Here is a 19,115-nt window from a genome sequence, read left to right on the forward strand (position 1 = left end):
AGCCACTCTCATCCCAAAACACTCATGACACTTAGAACACAATTGCATGGAGGCTTTAGACCCCTTTCTCAATCCCTTTCCACACATCTCCCTGCATCACATTACATGGTTCATAGATGGGAGTGCAAGCTCCATGCCCACCCCTGGGTGGGTTATGCCATAGTAAATCTAACACAAGCTATTGAGGTTGCACAACTCCCAAAGGAGGTTAGGGTTATACACTGCAGAGGACACCAAACCTCCAATGACCCCATAGCCCAGGGAAACAAACTGGCAGATCTAACCACAAAACAGCCTACTCAATCACCAGGCTTCCACTCTTCCTCTCCCTCTCAGGTCCTTCTCATGGCCCCTATGCCCTTATCCCAATACACACCCCAAGAAATACAACACCTTCAATGGTTCGGTGCACAGAAAAAGGACAACTGGTATACTCTCTCCAGTCGCTATGTCCTCCCTACTACACAAGCTGAGCAAATCCTTTTAGATTTCCATAGTTCAGTTCACATAGGCTATGAACCTCTACTACGCCTTCTTCAGCCTTTATATTGCTCTCCTCACAAAAGGAAACGCTCTCTTCTCACATTAGTAGATACCTTTTCAGGTTGGATTGAGGCTTTTCCCTGCATTTCAGAGGATGCTACAGCAGTAACGCATGCTCTCACCTCAGAAATCATCCCTCGTTTTGGCCTCCCCCCAAGTCACTCACTTGCCTGTGAGCTGCCCCCCACAAGCCCACAGGCCTCAGCCCCCTCGAACTTATGTACGGTCGGCCCTTCACTCTCACACCTCTCCCTTCCAGCTCATCGCCTTTAGGCCAGTATCTCCCTACTCTTTCAATCATTAGGGACCTTCTTAGGGAACAGGCCAACCTTCTATTACCTCATCCTTTGCCCACCACCCTCTCAGACTTTAAACTGAGCCCAGGACAGCAAGTGTATATTAAAACCCAAATCCCAAAGCCTCTCTCACCACGCTGGGAAGGGCCTTACGCAGTACTTCTCACCACCCCCACGGCAGTAAAAGTACTATGAAAGGCCCCTTGGTATCACTTATCCTTGGTAAAACTAGCACCTGAGACTTTACCTAAAAATCTGTTAACAGCAAGCCACAGAGGTCCCTCTGCTCAACCCCCAACCCAACATCTCCTCACACTTCATCCATTTTAGGACCCACAAAACTGAAAATCTCCAGGACCTCCACTCTTCCCCCAGTCCCAGAAGAAGGATGATCTTTCCCCCGGTGATTATCCTCTCACTCTTGCAGGCCGCTTCACGTCCCTCACACAGGAGCTACTATTATACTACCTGTTCAATACTTGCTACAGGATTGGCACCAGCTGCCCCAAAAGATTGTGACATTATAGGAAGGTTTCTCCTGGCACTCCTTTACCTCCTATCAATAGGATGTTTCTTAGCAATTTCACTGTGACAATGTGCCCTTTAAATTCTTTTGGCTCCTAACCCTTCCCATCCTTCCCGTGTTTTTCCTCCTATCTCAATGCTTCCCCTTACCTGGAACATGGAGGTTCCAGGTCTGCAGGGACAATGCAGTCCTCAGCGAATCAGACTGGTCCCCAAGCAACTCATCTGTCTCCCACTCCGTGAGAAACTTTTTGTGGTCACCCCCTGCCTGCCAATGTTTCCACAAATGTCTCTTCACTTTCCTCTGATCTCACCTCAGTGGGGACTGTCAGCATTACGTGGGGCCTGCCCACACTCTGCCTTGCTACCACCAAATGCTACCACTCACTTACCCCCTCCTCATCCATGCCCTAAAACTGGAATATATTTCCTTTTTAAAACTACATTATCCTGTTGCCTTCCCCCCTAATGTGACTTCTTGCATATTCTTTTGGCTTGTCCTTGACATCACCCTCCAGACAGATGGAGAGATGGAGACAGGACTGGGACTAACTTAGGCCCCCCTCTTAGGAAGTGCCCCCTACTCTTATAGGGCACTAATTGTACCCTTTTAATTGGGGCAAAGATCCTTCCCACAACTGGAACTGGCATAGCGGGCCCTGCTACTGCCTCTCAATCCTATCAAAAACTCTCAGAAGAACTAAGCATAGATACCATCTCCTCCCTCCAGTGACAGGTCACCTCACTCACAACACTCCCTTTACAGAACCGTCAGGCCCTTTACTTTACTTTCTTACAGTTGAGAAGGAAGGCACATGCCTCCTCTTGGGGGAAGAATGCTGTTATTATGTAAACGAGTCTGGGGTGATCCAAAACAACATAAACCATTTCACTGAACCCTTGGATACCCCGGTTTATGCCCCTACTAGGACCCCTAACTGTGCCTCATTCTACTTTTTGGTCTCTGTCTCTTTTGGTGTTTCTCTAATTTCTCACAGGAATGTATGCAGGCTTTCACAAACCAAAAGGTCACCAAATTGTTCCTGCAAGGAGGATATCAGCCCCTCAGAATCAGCGACCCTTCCCTGGAGGAATACAGCCTCCCCACACGAAACCAATACCCCGCCACCTAATTGTTTTGCCCGCCAACATAAATGTTTTATTTTTTCATATCTTCGCCCATCTCCAGCAGGAAGTAGCTTCAGAAGAATGAGACCTTCGCCCCTTTCCCCTTCTTCTTATACTTAAAAGGCAGAAATGATGCATTTTGGATGTGGCCAGCACCATTGTGCACATAATAAGCACCAGCACAAAATAGCCACCGGCCTTTTCTTCCACTCCAGCACCAAGCCCCTCCCCCCTTCCCTTTACAAGAAGCCTCCTGACTTAGAAAAAACTTTCAGGCTTCTGCATCGGCGCAGTTCTCCACCCAGTTACATCAACCTAATTGTTCCTCCCCCTGTACATTTTGCACCCCAAGGTAGCAGAGCCAACAAGTGAATGACTTGACAAGGATATGCTAATTCAAGAGAATTCCAAATATGCCACCATTTGTCATGTGTTCTCAAACACAAACATTAGAGGCTCGTAGCTTTGAGTGCTGAAGGACTATGAATCCTGTGTTAATATACATGGAATCTCTGGGCTGTAAGGGATATTTAAGATACAATATATGATTTGTCTCTTCCCCTTTCCACTACAAGGATGGCCACAGAAACATATGTTAAGGAAAAGCCTCCATCAGCTGGGGTACCTGAGTGATCACGTTAAGCCAAGTTCCCTGATACCCTGCATTGGACGTGTATATAAGCAAAAAATAAGTTTTTGTTGTGTTAGTCCACTAATATGTCAGGCATGTTTGATACAGAGCGGAACCTAGCCTATTCTGACTGATACAACTTCAGATATTGAAATGGGCATTATTCTTGGATAAATGCCAGTTGAAGTGATGAGGTTGGAAGAGGTTGCCCAGAGAGTGTATAGTCAGTTGTCTGTGCCTCTGCTGTTCAGACCATAAGCCCAAGAGTGTGGGGTCTGCTTGCTCATTGCTATGTCCACAGACCCCAGCATACTCAGGCATTCATAAAAATCAGTAGAATTGAAAGGCACTGCCTCCTCTCCAGGTGAAACTTTATCATTTCTTTCTTCAAAATTCCTGAGATAACGTCTAGGTTTCTCATTCAGCCAGACACTCTTTCCTTGAAGATTCACTTTCTTTTTTCTAATATCCCTCTTACAATGTGGTGCCTAAAGCCAAACCCAAGGCTCCAAGAATTATCTGAGTAGAGCAGAGGGGTGAAGGGAGGACCAGTCCCATCTCATTCCAAATATGATATGATTATCAATACAAAAATCAATCTGACACTTTTGTTAAACTCTCACTTTTTCAGTGGACAAGGGGGTGGGGCCTCTCAGGCTAGAGGAGATAAGAGGACTCTAAAGATAGATTTTCCCAACTTCACAATGTTGTGAAAAGCTTGGACCAGAGGGGCCCCTCACCAAAGGGATGTGAGGCTGTGTGCAGAGCCCAACTCAACCCAAGGGAGTCCTCAGATCCAAGGACATCCCATTCAAAGCCGTCCACAAGATATTGTATACACATACAATGGAGTATTATTCAGCAGATCTAATATAAAACAATGTGAATATACTTAACAGTACTAAACAATACACTTGAAAATTGTTAAAATGTTAAATTTTATGTTTCTTACCACAATTTTTAAAAAATCCAACCCATGAGGCATAGGGAAAAAAAACCGCCCACAGCTGCAAACCACCTAACCTTCTGCCAGCCTGGGACTGCTATAAAGGACCTCAAGTACTCTCCATTTGAAAAGAAGAGCATTCTCTTCTTAGTGATGGAACTTCAGATCAATAAACCTTCTGCACCTTCCAGTCCCCTCCTCCTGTTGTTTCCATTTCAGGCTCCTCTGCTCTCCAAAGCAAACAGCCTCGGAGGCCAGAAGGGCTGGAAGGGGTCCTGCTGAGATCAAAAGTGCTATCCATCTCCCAAACAGCAGAGCCTCCAGGGCACTCTGAAGCCTTCCTGGGTGACCTCATGGCCGGTGGCAGGCCCTCCACGATGTCACATAATCTTCCAGTCCCTTCTACTCAGGCCAGCATCTCCCACAGTGCTTGACGCCAGCTGACATTCTCCTGTTTCTATGCTCTGTCTCTCTCTCTCTCAGACTCAGAAGGTCTCTCTGTGAAATCCAGCAAACTGGGAGTTTGGGTATGTTCTCAAAGTCTTCAGAATGGCTTTTAAGGCCCCCACCCATGCCTCCCCAGCTTCTCTTTCACTTTTCCTTTCCTCTGTTTCCTACCTCTTCATGTCCCTTGTGTAACAAACAGAATTACTCGCTACTTCCTGTGTGTGTCCCTCAACTGCTCAATTCTGTGTCACCTGCATGCCATTTCTTCAACCACCCTGAATGTTCTTTGTCCCAAGCACCAGACATCCAAGGGCTACATGTTCATGAAGACCCTTCTCAAATGTCATCTCTTTCAGAAGGTGTCCCACCACAGCTCCCTCCTCCTCCTGAAACAATTGATACCTCCTCTGTCCCTTATAGCTTCCCGTGTTTTATCTCCTTCCTTGAAGGTTAACTTCTTAAAAATAATCCCACGTGTTCCTGTAGCCCTTCCCAGCTCTCAAGCCACTTTTCAGTGTTAACTGATTAGATTCTTATCTCCAAGGGAAAAGAACCACTGCTGCGTTTCTACTGGGGTCAGGCACGGTGCTGGGCCCTTACACATGTTTTCTCATTTAGTCCTCGGGATGATTTTGTGGGTGGGCTTTATTAGATTAGATTCTTATCTCCAAGGGAAAAGAACCACTGCTGCGTTTCTACTGGGGTCAGGCACGGTGTTGGGCCCTTACACATGTTTTCTCATTTAGTCCTCGGGATGATTTTGTGGGTGGGCTTTATTACGTCCATTGCATGGATGGAAGACTTGAGGCTCAGAGGGGTAAAGTGACGTTCCTAAGGCCACACAAGTAAAGGGAGGGAGAGAAAGTGAGGCAGGACAGAATAGGAACATGCCCCAGGGAGGTAGCTCATATATATTCTGACTGGATTGGCTCTAGCAGTTAATGAACCTATAATGAGCTAAGGACAGCTTAGCCACTCTACCGATCAGCATGCCACACCTGGAACAAAAACCGCAGTGCCTGCACACTAAAAGGAACAAAAGTGCAGATGACCACTAAACCAGAAAATACAAAGTTAAGGGAAAAGTGACTCCACTGTGCACGACCAGAAACTTCAGAAACTCAGGGAGGCATGACAGGAAGCTGATACAATCTCACATCAGCCTATTAGGCCTTAATTACCCTAGATCCTCCCCCAAGGCCAAATATTCCTTCCCTTAGTTAGGACGGAAAAATACCCTGACCCAGAACAGCGTATAAACCTTCCCCCTGAGAATCTGGAAGTGTTCTTCACTTGTGGGGTTGTCCATACACGCTTCTGTGCATACTTTCACTTTATAATAAAGTTGTGTTGTTTGAATGTTCTGTCTGTCTGTCTGTCCCCTTCCTTTTCTTTCACTAGTATAAACCTTCCCCCTGAGAATGTGGAAGTGTTCTTCACTTGTGGGTTTGTCCATACACGCTTCTGTGCATACTTTCACTTTACAATAAAGTTGTGTTGTTTGAATGTTCTGTCTGTCTGTCTGTCCCCTTCCTTTTCTTTCACTAAATGGTGTTTCCCATGACATGGACTCCATTCAGTCCCGTGAAAGATTTTTCTTCATGGTTTGACTAAGAACCTGGAACTTCTGTTTGGTACCAAAAGGACTTGAACCTACATCATCTGTTTCCTAAACCATCAAAGTTTTCGACTCTTCAAAGGCAGAGGTATATCTGAGCCAGATATTTAACCCCCAGCACTTGGCATGGAATGTGTTTGTCAAGTTGATGAATCAATCCATACACCAAGCTTTGTTTTTATTCATTCATTGACTTAATAAGTATTTCTGGCATGCCTATTTTGTACCAGGCAGTCTTCTAGGTACTCGGGAGGACATAGCTGTAAACAAAACAAATGAGATTATTAACTACACACAACTTACATTCTATTGTGGGGATGAACAATGACTAAATTCTGTCACCAGGTTATTGTAGGTCAGGTAATGAGTGATACAGAGAAAAATAAACAGAGAAAAAGAAATGGGGGGTATGCTAGGTCTCACCTGTCACCTGACAAGGTGACATTTGAGCAGAGATCTGCCTAAAGGAAATATGAGAGTGAGCCACTGGGGGAAGGAGTGCAGGGAGCAAGGGCAGCACATGCAAAGGCCCCAAGGTGGGACCGTGTCTGCTGCGTTCAAGGAACAGCAAGAAGTGAGCAAGGGGGGACCAGGATAGATAAGGAGGGAGTGTGCGGCAAGCTCTGCAGGGTCAAGCAGGCCACCGGAAGGGCTTTGGCTCTTACTGAGTGAATGGGAGCTTCTGGAGGTTTTCCAGTGGAGGAGAGACAGGATCCTGGTCACTAGGCTGCTGTAGACAATATGAGATCCTGGGTGAAGCTGGGGGACTGGTCAGGAGGCTTTGACTAGGGTGCTGGGAGGTGAAGATGGGGAGATGGGGTCAGACTCATGTTCCTCTGAAGGAGGAGCAATAGGTTCTGAGAAGTCCAGGATGCCCCATTTACATGGAGGATGTTGACTTGGTCTGGGGCAGCCAAGGGATGACGTCAGTGTTCTCCAGTCCTTTAGGCTACAAAGTCCTCAATCCTGAGCTATAAAGGTCATGGAGAGTCTGGGGAAAGCCCTAGGCACTGTTGGGAAGGTGGTGTGTCCCCCAAAGAGAGGGGAGGTTCACTCTTCTGATTCTGTTTCTTCTGAACTTCTGTAATCTTATGTCTGTCTGCCAAAGTAGGCTTTGCTCAGAGTTGCTCTTGACTTGAAGATTGTTGAAACTGGCTCACCCCAGACCACTTACTGAGGGCTGCTTCGATAGCAAAGGAAACAGAGAAATGTAAACTACAACACTGGCAGAAAAGGATGACGAAGGAAGAGGAAGAGATGAGGGAAGGGATGAGTAGAGGAAGGAAGGAAAAACAGAGAAGACTAATGCGAAGATGCCATTCGCAAGAGTGATACAAATGTAATAGACCTGGGCATAAACTTAGCAAGCACGTGCAGCAGTTATGCGTGGAAAATTGTAAACCAACACTAGGATACATAAAAGAACAGCTGGATAAATGGAAAAGTGTTCCTGGGGGTAGCACTTAATATTCTAATGGCATAACAATCAAAATTCCACTTAATGTGTTGATTCAAAAAAGGCAAGAATAGGTATTTTAAAGAAGAGAGGAAGAGGACAAGTATTGACAGATATTAAAATAGATTCTAAAGCTACAGTAATTTTTAAATTGTTGGGCTGGCCCACAAATGCCAAATCAATGGAACAAAATAATGAACCCTGACTGGGCTGTATGGGGAAGCTGGGATGTTCACTGTTTGTCCTTACCCTTATGTTTCTGCAGCACTTTATCCTCTCAAGCTTAAATGCATTAGATTTTCAGAACGTCTTGGGAAGTAAGCTGGGCTGGCATCATTAAGCCCACTTATCAGAAGAGGAAACAAAAATCCATAAAGATGGAATGACTTGTCCAGGTTGACCTGGTGAGTTTCTCGTAGAGGACCGACCCCAGGTCAGGACCCCGATTTCCAGCCATAGGGTTGTCCCACAGCCATTATGGGCTGTCACAATAGCTTCATGGAAAATCATGACATTGGGCCATCTGTGAGCTGTGTCTCAGAGTTCCCTTGGGCTGGTAAGGCAGGGAGGGCACAGAGAGCAGCCCATCAAGAGGGCAGGCTCCAAGAGACACCAGGCTGACACACCAAGCTGCAGGCCAAGAAATTGACTTAATTTAACAAATATTTATGTATTGGGTGCCCACTAAATTCCAGGTATCAACAGACCTAAGTGGCCCCAAGCCTACTGGGGATATTGTGTGCTTTCTTCCCTCCCCCACTGCTCTGCATGTAGACGGGCTTCTTTCATCTGTATTGCCCCCTTGGCTTCTTTCACCCAAGAGGTAATGTGGCCTAATAGTGACAACACACTAGATTCAACCTGGATGGTTTAGAGTTCTGGTCCTGGCTCTGAGGCTGTGGCTCCACTTCCCTGGGGCATGGTTTCTTCTCCCTTGGGAAGACTTAACACCCTCTTCCCAGCCTAGCTCACGTGGAGGCTGTGAGTCTTCAGTAAGGCCAGCAAACTATGGCCTTCAGGCCAAATTGGGCTCACCACCTGCTTATGCACATCTCACAAGCTAAGCATGGGTTGCACATTTTTCCTATTTATTTATTCACACATTCATTCACTTATTTAAAAATGCAAAGGCTATTTATTTAGAGTTTGCTATGGCAAAGGAGTCAGCCACCATGACTTGTGTTTTGGCAGAGACTCAGAGGCAGACAGAGGGGTGGGAATGCCTAGTAGTGGGAAGAAGGGAAGGCTTCAGGTGTGCACTGACTGGAAGCTACTGGCATGGGGAAGCTGGAGGGGGGATATTTAGGAGGCGTACCCTAGTGATCAGCTGGAATTGCATATTGGGCTTTCTCTGGTTGGTTGTACGTTGGAAGTGAGGACAAAAATTAGGGGAGCTGTCAGCTATTAATCAAGTCCAGCCATTTGGGGTGATTGTTACAAAAGTTAATGTTTTGCTTCCTGGATGGTAAGTACAGGTAGCTTTCTGGCTTCTACAAGTCTGACTGAGTAGGCTGGCTTCCAGGCTATTTACTGCAGCTGAGGGATTGGTTTCCTGGGCGGGTTGCTCACAGGTTGTGGGACAGAGCTCTATTTTACATATAGTCCAGCCATTGTCCATTCGTATGTTCAGTCTCTCACATTCCTCTGCTCAGAGTCCTCCAGTGGCTTCCCTTGGCATACAGAGTCCTTAGGATGGCCTACAATGCCCTCCATGAGCTGCTCCATTTCCCCTCTGGCCTCACCATCTGCCACTCTCCCCTTCTCTCCACTCTAGCCACACTGGCCTCTTTGCTGTTCTGGAACATGCCAGGCCCTCTCCCAAGGCACTTAGGGCCTTCTCACATACTGTCTGCCTTTCTTTTTGCTTTTTTTTTTTCCTTTTTGTCTTTTTTCGTGTCTGGCAACGGACCGCAACCCTCAGTGTCGCGCCCGTACCGGACCGGGACCGGCAACGGGATCACAACCCTCGGTGCTGCGCCCGCCCCGTGCTCAGCCAGTGAGCGGGAACCGGTCTGTATGTGGGATCCAAACCCTCGGCGGGAGCGATGCCACACTCCCAAGCGGCGCACTGTAGCAGTGCGCCACCGGGCCGGCCCCTGCCTTTCTTTTTTCTTTCTTTCTTTTTTTTTTTCCTTTTTGTCTTTTTTCGTGTCTGGCAACGGACCGCAACCCTCAGTGTCGCGCCCGTACCGGACCGGGACCGGCAACGGGATCACAACCCTCGGTGCTGCGCCCGCCCCGTGCTCAGCCAGTGAGCGGGAACCGGTCTGTATGTGGGATCCAAACCCTCGGCGGGAGCGATGCCACACTCCCAAGCGGCGCACTGTAGCAGTGCGCCACCGGGCCGGCCCCTGCCTTTCTTTTTTCTTTCTTTCTTTTTTTTTTTTTAACTTTTCAGAGGTTGTAGATTTTTAAATGGTAGAAAAAAAATCTAAAGAAAGATGTTTTGTGATATGAGAAACTTACATACAATTCCAATTTCAGTGTCCATAAGTAAAGTTTTGTTGGAACACAGCCATGCCCAATCATTTAGGTATTATCCACGGCTGCTTTTGTGCTACACCAACCAGAGTTGTGGCTACAGAGAACAAATGGTCTGCAAGGACTCAAATATTTACTGTCCAGACTTTACGGAAAATATTTGCTGATCCCTAGTCTAGAACATTAGCATAGTGCCCTGGGAGTTGCTTTATTCGTGGAGAGACTTACGGGCAAGCTAAGCATGGAGATGGGGCCAATGAAGGTCTGACAGGGATTGAAAATCTGACCTCTCTGAATTGATGGACCTCAAGAGCTGCTGGATTGGATGGTCTACCAGACTGTCACCTGACAGGGCAAGAGGCTCTGGGGACTGCCCAGTGAGAGGGAAGGGGAATGTCTGCTACATGGGCCAAACCGACCCTGGTGGCCATGACAGGCAATACAGCCAGCCCACCCTCATCCTCACACATCACCTAGCCCACCCTCCCCTCAGATGTCATGGACAACCCATCCTCACCCTCAGACATCACAGCCAACCCACCCTCAGTTCTCTTTCCAGGACTGTCTTCATGGCAGGCATGGTGCTTCCTCAACTCAGGCCCCCTGACCTCCCTCTCCCCCAGCCCCACTCACGTGATCTCGTTGTTCATGTCAGTGATGTCTATTCTGTCCAGGAACCAGCCTGGTCTGTTGCCTGAGTTATCGTGGCGAATCCGAATCTTGGTCAGGGGCCCCAGGTCAATGGCATAGACGGTGAAGGTGTCTGTCTGGAAAGGGCCAGGGCAGGACTCAGAGGAGTGAGACCCACTGTCTCCCCACCAGGCCATCAGCTCCACCCTCCCAAGGACCTGAGCAACCAGAGGCTGAGCATAAGACCCAAAGCATCCAGGGGTGGGGACGATGGAAACTGCAGCTCGTTAGTCTGGTGTTTGGTCTGCACTAGTGTTTTTTTTTTCTAACTTGCCCCTGCCAGAGGATCTTCTTACTGTCATTGTGCTCAGGAAGGTAGGGGGAGAGGAAGGGAGAAGGTGACTGTGAGACGGAAGCACAGGTTGGTTGGAAGCCTGCATTTGTGATGCATGTGGGGCGGGGGTGGGAGGGAGTGTGCACTGAGACCCTGTGCTTGTGTGTGCACACGTGCGCATAATATCCTGCAACCACAAGTCTTTCTTAAGCATCTGCTATGAACCAGTCCTGTGCAAATCCAAAGTGATGGACAGAAATGGAAGACTTGGACCTGCCTACCATGCAGGGGGAAGATGGAATGTGAGCTACACAAATGTCTGTGAGCCACTATGTGCACTGCGGGAAGCAGGCGAGACTAAACTTGATAAGTGACTGGGGTCTTCTTGGCTATAACTTTTTTAACTCTTTATTTTGAAAAAGATTTCAAATCCACAAAAAACTTGCAGAAATAGTACAATGAAATTTTGTTCACTTTTACTTAAATTCCGCAGTGATTTACAACATTTGTTTGTCATTCTCTCTCTTTTCTCTATTACTTTCTCTATTTTTTTTTGAAGCATTTGAAAATAAGTAGGAGATACCATAATCCTTCGCCCTGAAGTACTTCAACATGGATTTCCTAAGAACAAGGACATTCTCATGTAACCACAACACAATGAACAAATTCAGGAAACTTAACGTCAACACAACACTAGTCTCTAATGTATAGTCCATATTCAGATTTCACCAGTTGTACTGGTTACTATTTTTTTTTTCCTATCCAGGATGATGGTTGTTATAATTTTTAAAGAAAGGAAGAAATAAGTCCTGATCCACAAGTCATGGGAGGGAGTGTTGAAAGAAAAAGTAAAGGCCTCTGAAATACAAGTAAATCAAGCAATGAGCCTGGAAGTATTCTGATGGATTTGGCTTATTTTTTTCTTTCTTTGTGTTGATGAGAGAACCTGGCTTTGGGATGGGGGCAGGAATGGGAAGGATGAGATAGGGGATGATCTTCTAGTGAGGGGATATAGTAAAATCTTGTAGGACGAAGATGACGCCTTATTTCTCATGCTTTCCCACTACACCTGGAAGAGGGAGGCACATTTCATTCATGGCTCCCACTACCTCAGGACACAGTCTAGGCTTCAAGCCTGACTTTCAAGCCTCTTGTGCCCTTCCCACCCCCATGCTGCATTGGTCTTATCCAAGCTTATCCACTATGGCTCAGCACTAATCACAGCTCAGCTGGAAGACTCGCTGTCCTCAGACCGGCCTTCCACATTTCCACTTCTGCATATTTGCTCATGTGGTCCCGTCTTCTGAGAACATCTTTCATGGTCATCTTTACACATCTACACCGTACTAATCTGCCACAGCCCAGTTTTTTGCTCCTTCCCACCAAGATTTCCCCAGGCGCCATCCTACAGTGAGCACTTCCACCTTGAACTTCCATCTGCTCAGCGCCTGAGCATCTACTACCTGGCACTTTTCTCTGCTTGTTCCTGTGAGTCAGCTACCCTGCAGTCTCCGTGGAGCTGGAGCTCCACCTGTACTTTTCTCACCACCCACCACAAAGCACCAGTGTTTACAGAGGTGGTGCTGCCAAAAAGCCTGGTTAGAGTCACCAAAGCACACTGCTGGGCATACAGCAGGCACTGTGCTGGGGGGAGCCGCCGTGGGAATCACCAGAGGGCACCACCCCCCATATCTGAGTCCCAACCACCTGCCCAGGGGCCAGAGACCCTCACTCTACCTGCCCCTGCTCAAACTTGTTGGACTTGTCTGACTTCTTCAGGGGCCGCTCGCCTGTGTCCCCATACTCCTCGCCGTAGATGGTCAGGTAGACGTTGGCATCAGTGCCGGCCTTGGGCACATTCCCTGTGATCACCTGGACCTCATAGGTGTTGGCTGGAGACACAGAAAGATGCAGGCTTGAGGACACCAGGGCCACAGGGTGGGCCTGAGGCACAGCCTCTCAGATGCAGCAGCTCCTGGGAGCAGGAAGGATCTATGGATACATCTGCACTAACCAGGTACTGAAACCGCCCCTCCTCCTAACCCAAGACTTCCCTTCACCATGGAGACAAGAGGCAACATTTGGCCTCAGCAACCTTCCTACTGTATGTCCCCACGCTTAGTTTTATCGAGTTATATCAAGGCTGCTCCCAAACTCATTGTTTCCTCCTAAGAGCCTCAGGACAAGGCCAGTGCTTAACCCCAAACAGAACCGTCAATGGTGGCATTTCAGAGGGAGGCCAGGAGAGCTATTTGGAAACCATGGTGGGTTCCCACCTATTCGGCACCAATTTGGCCTCCATAGCAGGGAAATCTAAGCACCTCTGTCCCTATTGGGCCCCCCTTAAGGAAACTGTCTGACCCCTCGTCAGGCTTACACTCAGGACCCGGCCGGCCAGCCGGCACCAGCTCCACGACAAGTTCATTGTCTTCCTTGCCCCGGGCCAGCCAGCGGTGGGCATCGAACTTGTACTGCTCAATCACCTCCTGCATCCCTGGCCCAAACTCCTCCTGTTCCTCCTCCTCCTCGGTCTCCTCCTCCTCCTCCTCTGATGAAGACTCGTCCTCCTCGTCCCCCTCATCCTCCTCATCGCTGCCTTTCTTCCTCTTCTTCTTCCTCTGTAGCTTGGCCTTCAGCCGCTCCTTCTTGAGCAGCTGCCGCAGCTTGTCCTTCTCTTTCTTCTTCCGGGCCTCCTCCTCGGGCGTGAGGTCCACCTCCCGCACCACCAGGTGCCGCAGCCACACTGTGTCCACGAACCAGCTGGGCCCGAAGCCCTCACCCGTGTGCCCGAGCCGGATCTTGTAGATCTCACCCACATCCGCTGCCTCCAGCTGTGCAAAGTGCAGGGCAGTGGCTGGGCTGGCCCCTGGCATCCTCCCTGCCTCCCCTGCACAGCTGGGCACAGGACCTGTGTGCTGAGCTACAGGGTGGAGGGGCTCGGGGTGTCTGTGCTCAGAAGCCTCCACCTGCTCCCTCTCTCTGATCACACCCAGACTGGTTCCGCTGGCCTGGCCCCAGCCTCCACCCAAACTTATTTCCTTCTAACTCCACAGAGGTCAAACTGATCTCCCTGTTTCTCTTTCTCTCAAACATACACACTCTCTCACACACACACGCATGCGCACACGCATGTACACACACACTCACACACGTGCACACACACATGCATGCGTGCGCACACACACACGCACATGCACTCTCACACACACGTGCACACACACGCACACACGCTCTCACACACATACACACGCACACACGCACACACTCTCACACACATGCACACACACTCTCATTACTATTTTCCGATCTTTGCTCCTGCAGTCCCTCACGTGGCCTGGCTTTATTCCCTCCTCTACCCCTAACTAAAACTTATTCATTCAGATTCCTGTGTTTCACTACCTTTTTTTTTTTTTTTTACTCTGCTCTGTTCTTCTGTGTTCTTTCCAAAATTTTTCAATATTAAACATATATAACTTTAGTAATAAGAAAAAAATGTGTTATTTTTCAAAAACAAAATCTCACCCATGCCCCTAGAGGTCCCAGGCCCCTCCCAGGCACCTGGTCTCAGCCTGCCTGCCTGTCCCCTTCCCCAAGAGCTCAGAGGGGGCTCAGAGCTTAGCTCTGGTTCTGGCCTGGCCTGGATGCCCTCTTTGCCCTCACGAGCTGGTGTCTGCCCACTCAGCCATGAGTTTCTTAAGGGCAAGAACCATCATTTTGTGCCTCTCCCCCACTGGGTACAGTAGGCAACTGGCTCCAAGGGCAGTGCTGATGGCTTCCTCACCCATTCTGTCCTGAGCCCCACGCTCTGAGGAAGGACCCACACTGAGGTAAGATCTGGCCCCTGCAGAACTCAGGGAACGGCTTGTGTGGGATCCTTGCTAGTCAGGCTCCTCGTAGGCTCCTCAATGTGGATGAGCCCCTATCTGGGTGTTTGACACTTCTCAAAGCCCTGTCCCACTGGTTCTTCCACATGAGTGCCAGGGGAAACTGAGGCCCAGGGCTGTCCCATGAGTTACTCAATGTCCCACAATTCCAGTCCAGACCTAGATGAGAACTCAGGTCTTCTGACCTCTTATTTATGAATCCACATTGCAGCCAATCTACCCTTGCAGGAAAACTACCAGCGAAGATGGAGCCCAGAGCTGCTGGGGAAAGCAGAATTTATCCTTCTCAGCTACTTAGGGGATGGATGCCAGACCTGGTAAGTCACTTCTTCAGCACGTTAGCTCACCTCTCCAGCATTTCCCAGGCCATGGCACCCCTGCAGCCAACCCCTCCAAGGGGGCCTGCTTGCCGCCTCCACCTTCAGAAGATGCTTTACTTAGTTACATCCTCATAACTGGCCACAATTTTCCAAGTGCGTTCCCTGACATTGATTCTTTTGGTCATTTCAGCAACTATGAAGCTGGCCAGGCAGATATAAGCTGGGTTTTAACTGACGAAGAAGCTGAGGCTCAGAGAGATACAATACAAGGGCCTCTGCCTCCTCAGCAGTCTAAGAGGTCATTTGACTCAATGAGGTCCACTCTAGCTCTAATGTTCCAGACACCTGTGACCCTGGCCCAGGTCCTATTCAGCCAGGACCTTCTCCAGTGGGCACTGGGTAAGGATCTTCACCAGAGGCCACGATGCTCACAGCACCCAAACACTCCTAGAGCATCCAGCATGACCATGCTCCCTGCATACACATATCTGCAGATGGACACACCCACATGCACACACATGCACATACATGCACACACACTTGTGTCCAACGTAAAACACCCATGTGTCCTCCAAGTGGCACTACTCTTGCATTCTCCTCTCCCGCCAACAACATGCTCACATTCTCATCTCTTTTTTCCTTCTATTCAAAGACTTGCAAAGGGAAGAGAGGAGGCCTGGAGCACTCAGAATGCCGCCATGGAACTCCAAAGTCTCCCACTCTCCTTCCTGAGAAGCAGTGTCCTGCCCAATGCCCTGTCATCAGGCCTGAGAGAACAGTAGAATCAGAGGCCGAAGGGCTGGGATTGGGTGGAAGGACCTGGGCCCTAGTGCCACCTTTGGCTAAATTAGAATCAACCACTCTAGCAGTTCTCAGAATCAGCAGCATGTTAGTATCACTGGTAGAGCTTTTAAAAGCATGCACAGGAGACACATCCCACCCCTAGATTCTGATTTGACCGGTCTCGGGTGTGGACCAGGAGGCACTCTTTTCTTAAGCTCCCCGGGTGATTCTAACATGAGGCTGGGGCTGAGAACTACTGATCTGCTCCAAACTTTTCACTTTCAGGCCAAAAACTTGGGTCGGGAGAGAGGAAGCATTTTCCACCCAGCAGGAGGGAGGCACCCCATTCTTGAGGAAGTGTTGGCTGAAGAACTAAGAACATCCAGGAGACCCTCCTGGCATCCACTGGGCCCTCTGTTGACACCCGTGGCCTTACCCCACACACCTGGAATGTGTCCCTGGATGCCCGATCAAAAACTTTGGAGCGGCTGGAGAGGAAGAGAACTTCAGTCTTGCCTTCCTCACCATAGATTTGCATGTAGACTCGGGAAGTGGTGCCAGCACCACCCACATCCCCCGTCCAAACCTCAACCTCATAGTGGACCACTGGATGCACATGTAGGAGAAATGGAACATTTAGTGATAGTAACAATGATAATAACAAAGCAAACGTTCCTCTGTTCTATGTGCCTGGTGCTTCACAGGCATTATCTAATTGTCTCCTCAACACCATCAACAAGTACGTTCATTCCCATTTTGCAGGTGGACAAACTGAGGCTTAGAGGAATTGAATAGGTAGTAGAAATGGCATACTTAACCAATCAGACTCCAGTGCCCAGTCACCCACTGCACTGTGTGTGTCCTTGGGTACCAGGAATGAGGAGAAGTCAATATACCAGCTGGAGCTCCCTGCTGTGTGTTCACCTGCTATAGTTTGAATGTTTGCCCCATCCAAACCCATGTTGAAATTTAATTGCCATTGTAACAGTATTAGGAGGTGGTACCTTTAAGAGGAGTTAGGCCATGCGTGTTTCATCTCCATGGGAGGGACTGGTGTTGTTATAAAAGAGCGAGTTCGGCCCCCTCTTGCTCTCTTGCCCTCTCACCTTCCACCATGTTATAACGCAGCCAGAAGGTCTTTGCCAGATGCTGGCACCTTGATGTTAGACTTCCCAGCCTCCAGAACTGTGAGCCAATAAATTTCTGTTCAGTGTAAATTACCCAGTCTATGGTATTCTGTTATGGCATCACAGAACAGCCTAAGACACTACCCTGAGCAGATACCATTTGGCAGAAAGAAGCAAATGCTGTGTATTTGTTTCTCTTCCTTATTTTCGGTAAAGGACAAAGAGTTTGAACTATAGTGTTCACTTAAATATAGGCACCTTTCAGGTGATATCAACATATACTTTACACTCAGAGAGTTGTTTATATTTTGAAGTAATACTTCATCAAGATGTTAGAAGGTGTAAATGTGTTACATGTATGCACTGCAGAGGGCACTTCCCAATGGAGAGCAAAACATCTTCCAGAACTGGGGGACCATATTTTTTCAATGTGATTGTGACAAGACTTGCCCTCTCAGGTTTTTTTTTTTGAGTAAAGACTGTTACTTTCAATAAGATGATCTTTCATTTACGGTAATGAGAAGTTGGGGTCTGAAAATAAGAAGACTAGCTGAGAGCCTGAAGAGGTTAGACTAGGGATACTAGGCTCAGTTAAGAGTGAGGGTGGGATGGGGAATGGACAACAGGGGGATTCATGAAAGCTGGCATTCTGAATGGAGAGGAACCTCGACTTCCTCACCTCCCTCAGTTCTCAGGCCAACAGGTGGTCAGGATTATACAAAATTTTAAAAGATAATGATGAGCATTCAAAGAATAAGAACTAGTTCCTAGAAATTAAAATATGGTGATCTGAAATAAAATATTCAACAGAAAGGATAATGTCAAGGACAGCTACAAAAAACAAAAAGGAAATTCCCCAAGAACAGAAAAAGGGTAAGAAAATCAGAGGAAGTCCAATATCTAATTAAGAGTTTAGTTCTAGAGAAAACAAAGGAAATATAGAGTTAGAAATTGTCAGAGAAATAATACCCCCCCCAAAAGTTCCAGAACTAAAAAAAAAAAGCTTCCAGATTGAAAGAGCCCATTAGTTCCAGAGCAATAAATAAAAGTAAAATTACAAAAAGCAGCGAGAGCATTATGAAATTTCCGAATGTCAGGGATGAAAACAGAGTCTTAAAGCTTTTAAAGAGAAAAAAATCAGAGTTGGATAGCAGAAACATCTGACTTTTAAACTGCAACACTGCAAGCTAGTAGAAGATGGTAGAACAATACTCTTACAACTCTAAAGGAAAATAAGTTCTAAATCAGGATTCTGTAACGAGTTAAGCCATTAAAAATTGTGAGTTGACTAAAGACACTTGCAGACATGTAAGGTCTTGGCATTTATCTTTTATGCACTTTTGCTCAGAAAGCTATTAGTGAAGAATGTGCTCTACTAAAATGAGGGAATAACCAAAGAAGAGGAAGACATGGAATCCAGGAAACATCAGATGCAACCCATGAGATAAAAGAAAGATTTCCAAAAAGATGGTAAAAAGGGAGTCCCCAAAAGACAGCTGCATGGCAGCCTAGCAAGCAGGACAATGGAAGGCTCCAAAAAGAATGCTTGAGGGGGAAGGGGAAGGTAGGGAGGAAACCACCAGAATTCCTGTTGGGTTTGAACATATGAAAAGAATTTTAGTTCTACTAGGGATGTGGAGGTAAGACAGTGTTATGAGCTGAATTGTGTCCTCTCCACCCCCAAATTCTATCTTGAAGCACTAACACCCAGTAGCTCAGAATATAAATATATTTGGAGACAAGGCCTTTAAAGAGATGATTACATTTAAATAAGACCCTTATAGTGGGCCCTAATCCAATCTGACTGGTGCCCTCAAAAGAAAAGGAAACTTGGACACAGAGAGACACCAGTGATGTGCACACAATGAGAAGATACCATGTGAGAACGCAGTGAAAGGCAGCCATCTGCAAGCCAGGGAGCTATTTTCTTATGGCAGCACTAGCAGACTAACAGACAGCGATGGGT

At 47.6% G+C, this 19,115-nt stretch overlaps 1 protein-coding gene across 2 annotated transcripts in view; it reads right to left on the reverse strand.

Moving 5' to 3' along the window:
• The window catches only part of LOXHD1 (lipoxygenase homology domains 1), a 116,699-nt gene that overhangs the window by 76,751 nt on the left and 20,833 nt on the right, over positions 1-19,115 (reverse strand). The window contains exons 6-9 of one of the 2 annotated variants that reach the window (XM_008572816.1): positions 16,468-16,628; positions 13,413-13,866; positions 12,773-12,927; positions 10,705-10,838 (exon numbers count right to left, since the gene is read on the reverse strand). In XM_008572816.1, coding sequence (XP_008571038.1) covers positions 10,705-10,838; positions 12,773-12,927; positions 13,413-13,866; positions 16,468-16,628 — 904 coding nt within the window. The remainder of the gene's footprint in view (positions 1-10,704; positions 10,839-12,772; positions 12,928-13,412; positions 13,867-16,467; positions 16,629-19,115) is intronic. The other variant, XM_008572818.1, reaches the window with a different exon arrangement.

Source organism: Galeopterus variegatus, unplaced genomic scaffold, assembly GCF_000696425.1.
Source record: "Galeopterus variegatus unplaced genomic scaffold, G_variegatus-3.0.2 Scaffold839, whole genome shotgun sequence".
Classification (NCBI taxonomy): Eukaryota; Metazoa; Chordata; class Mammalia; order Dermoptera; family Cynocephalidae; genus Galeopterus; species Galeopterus variegatus.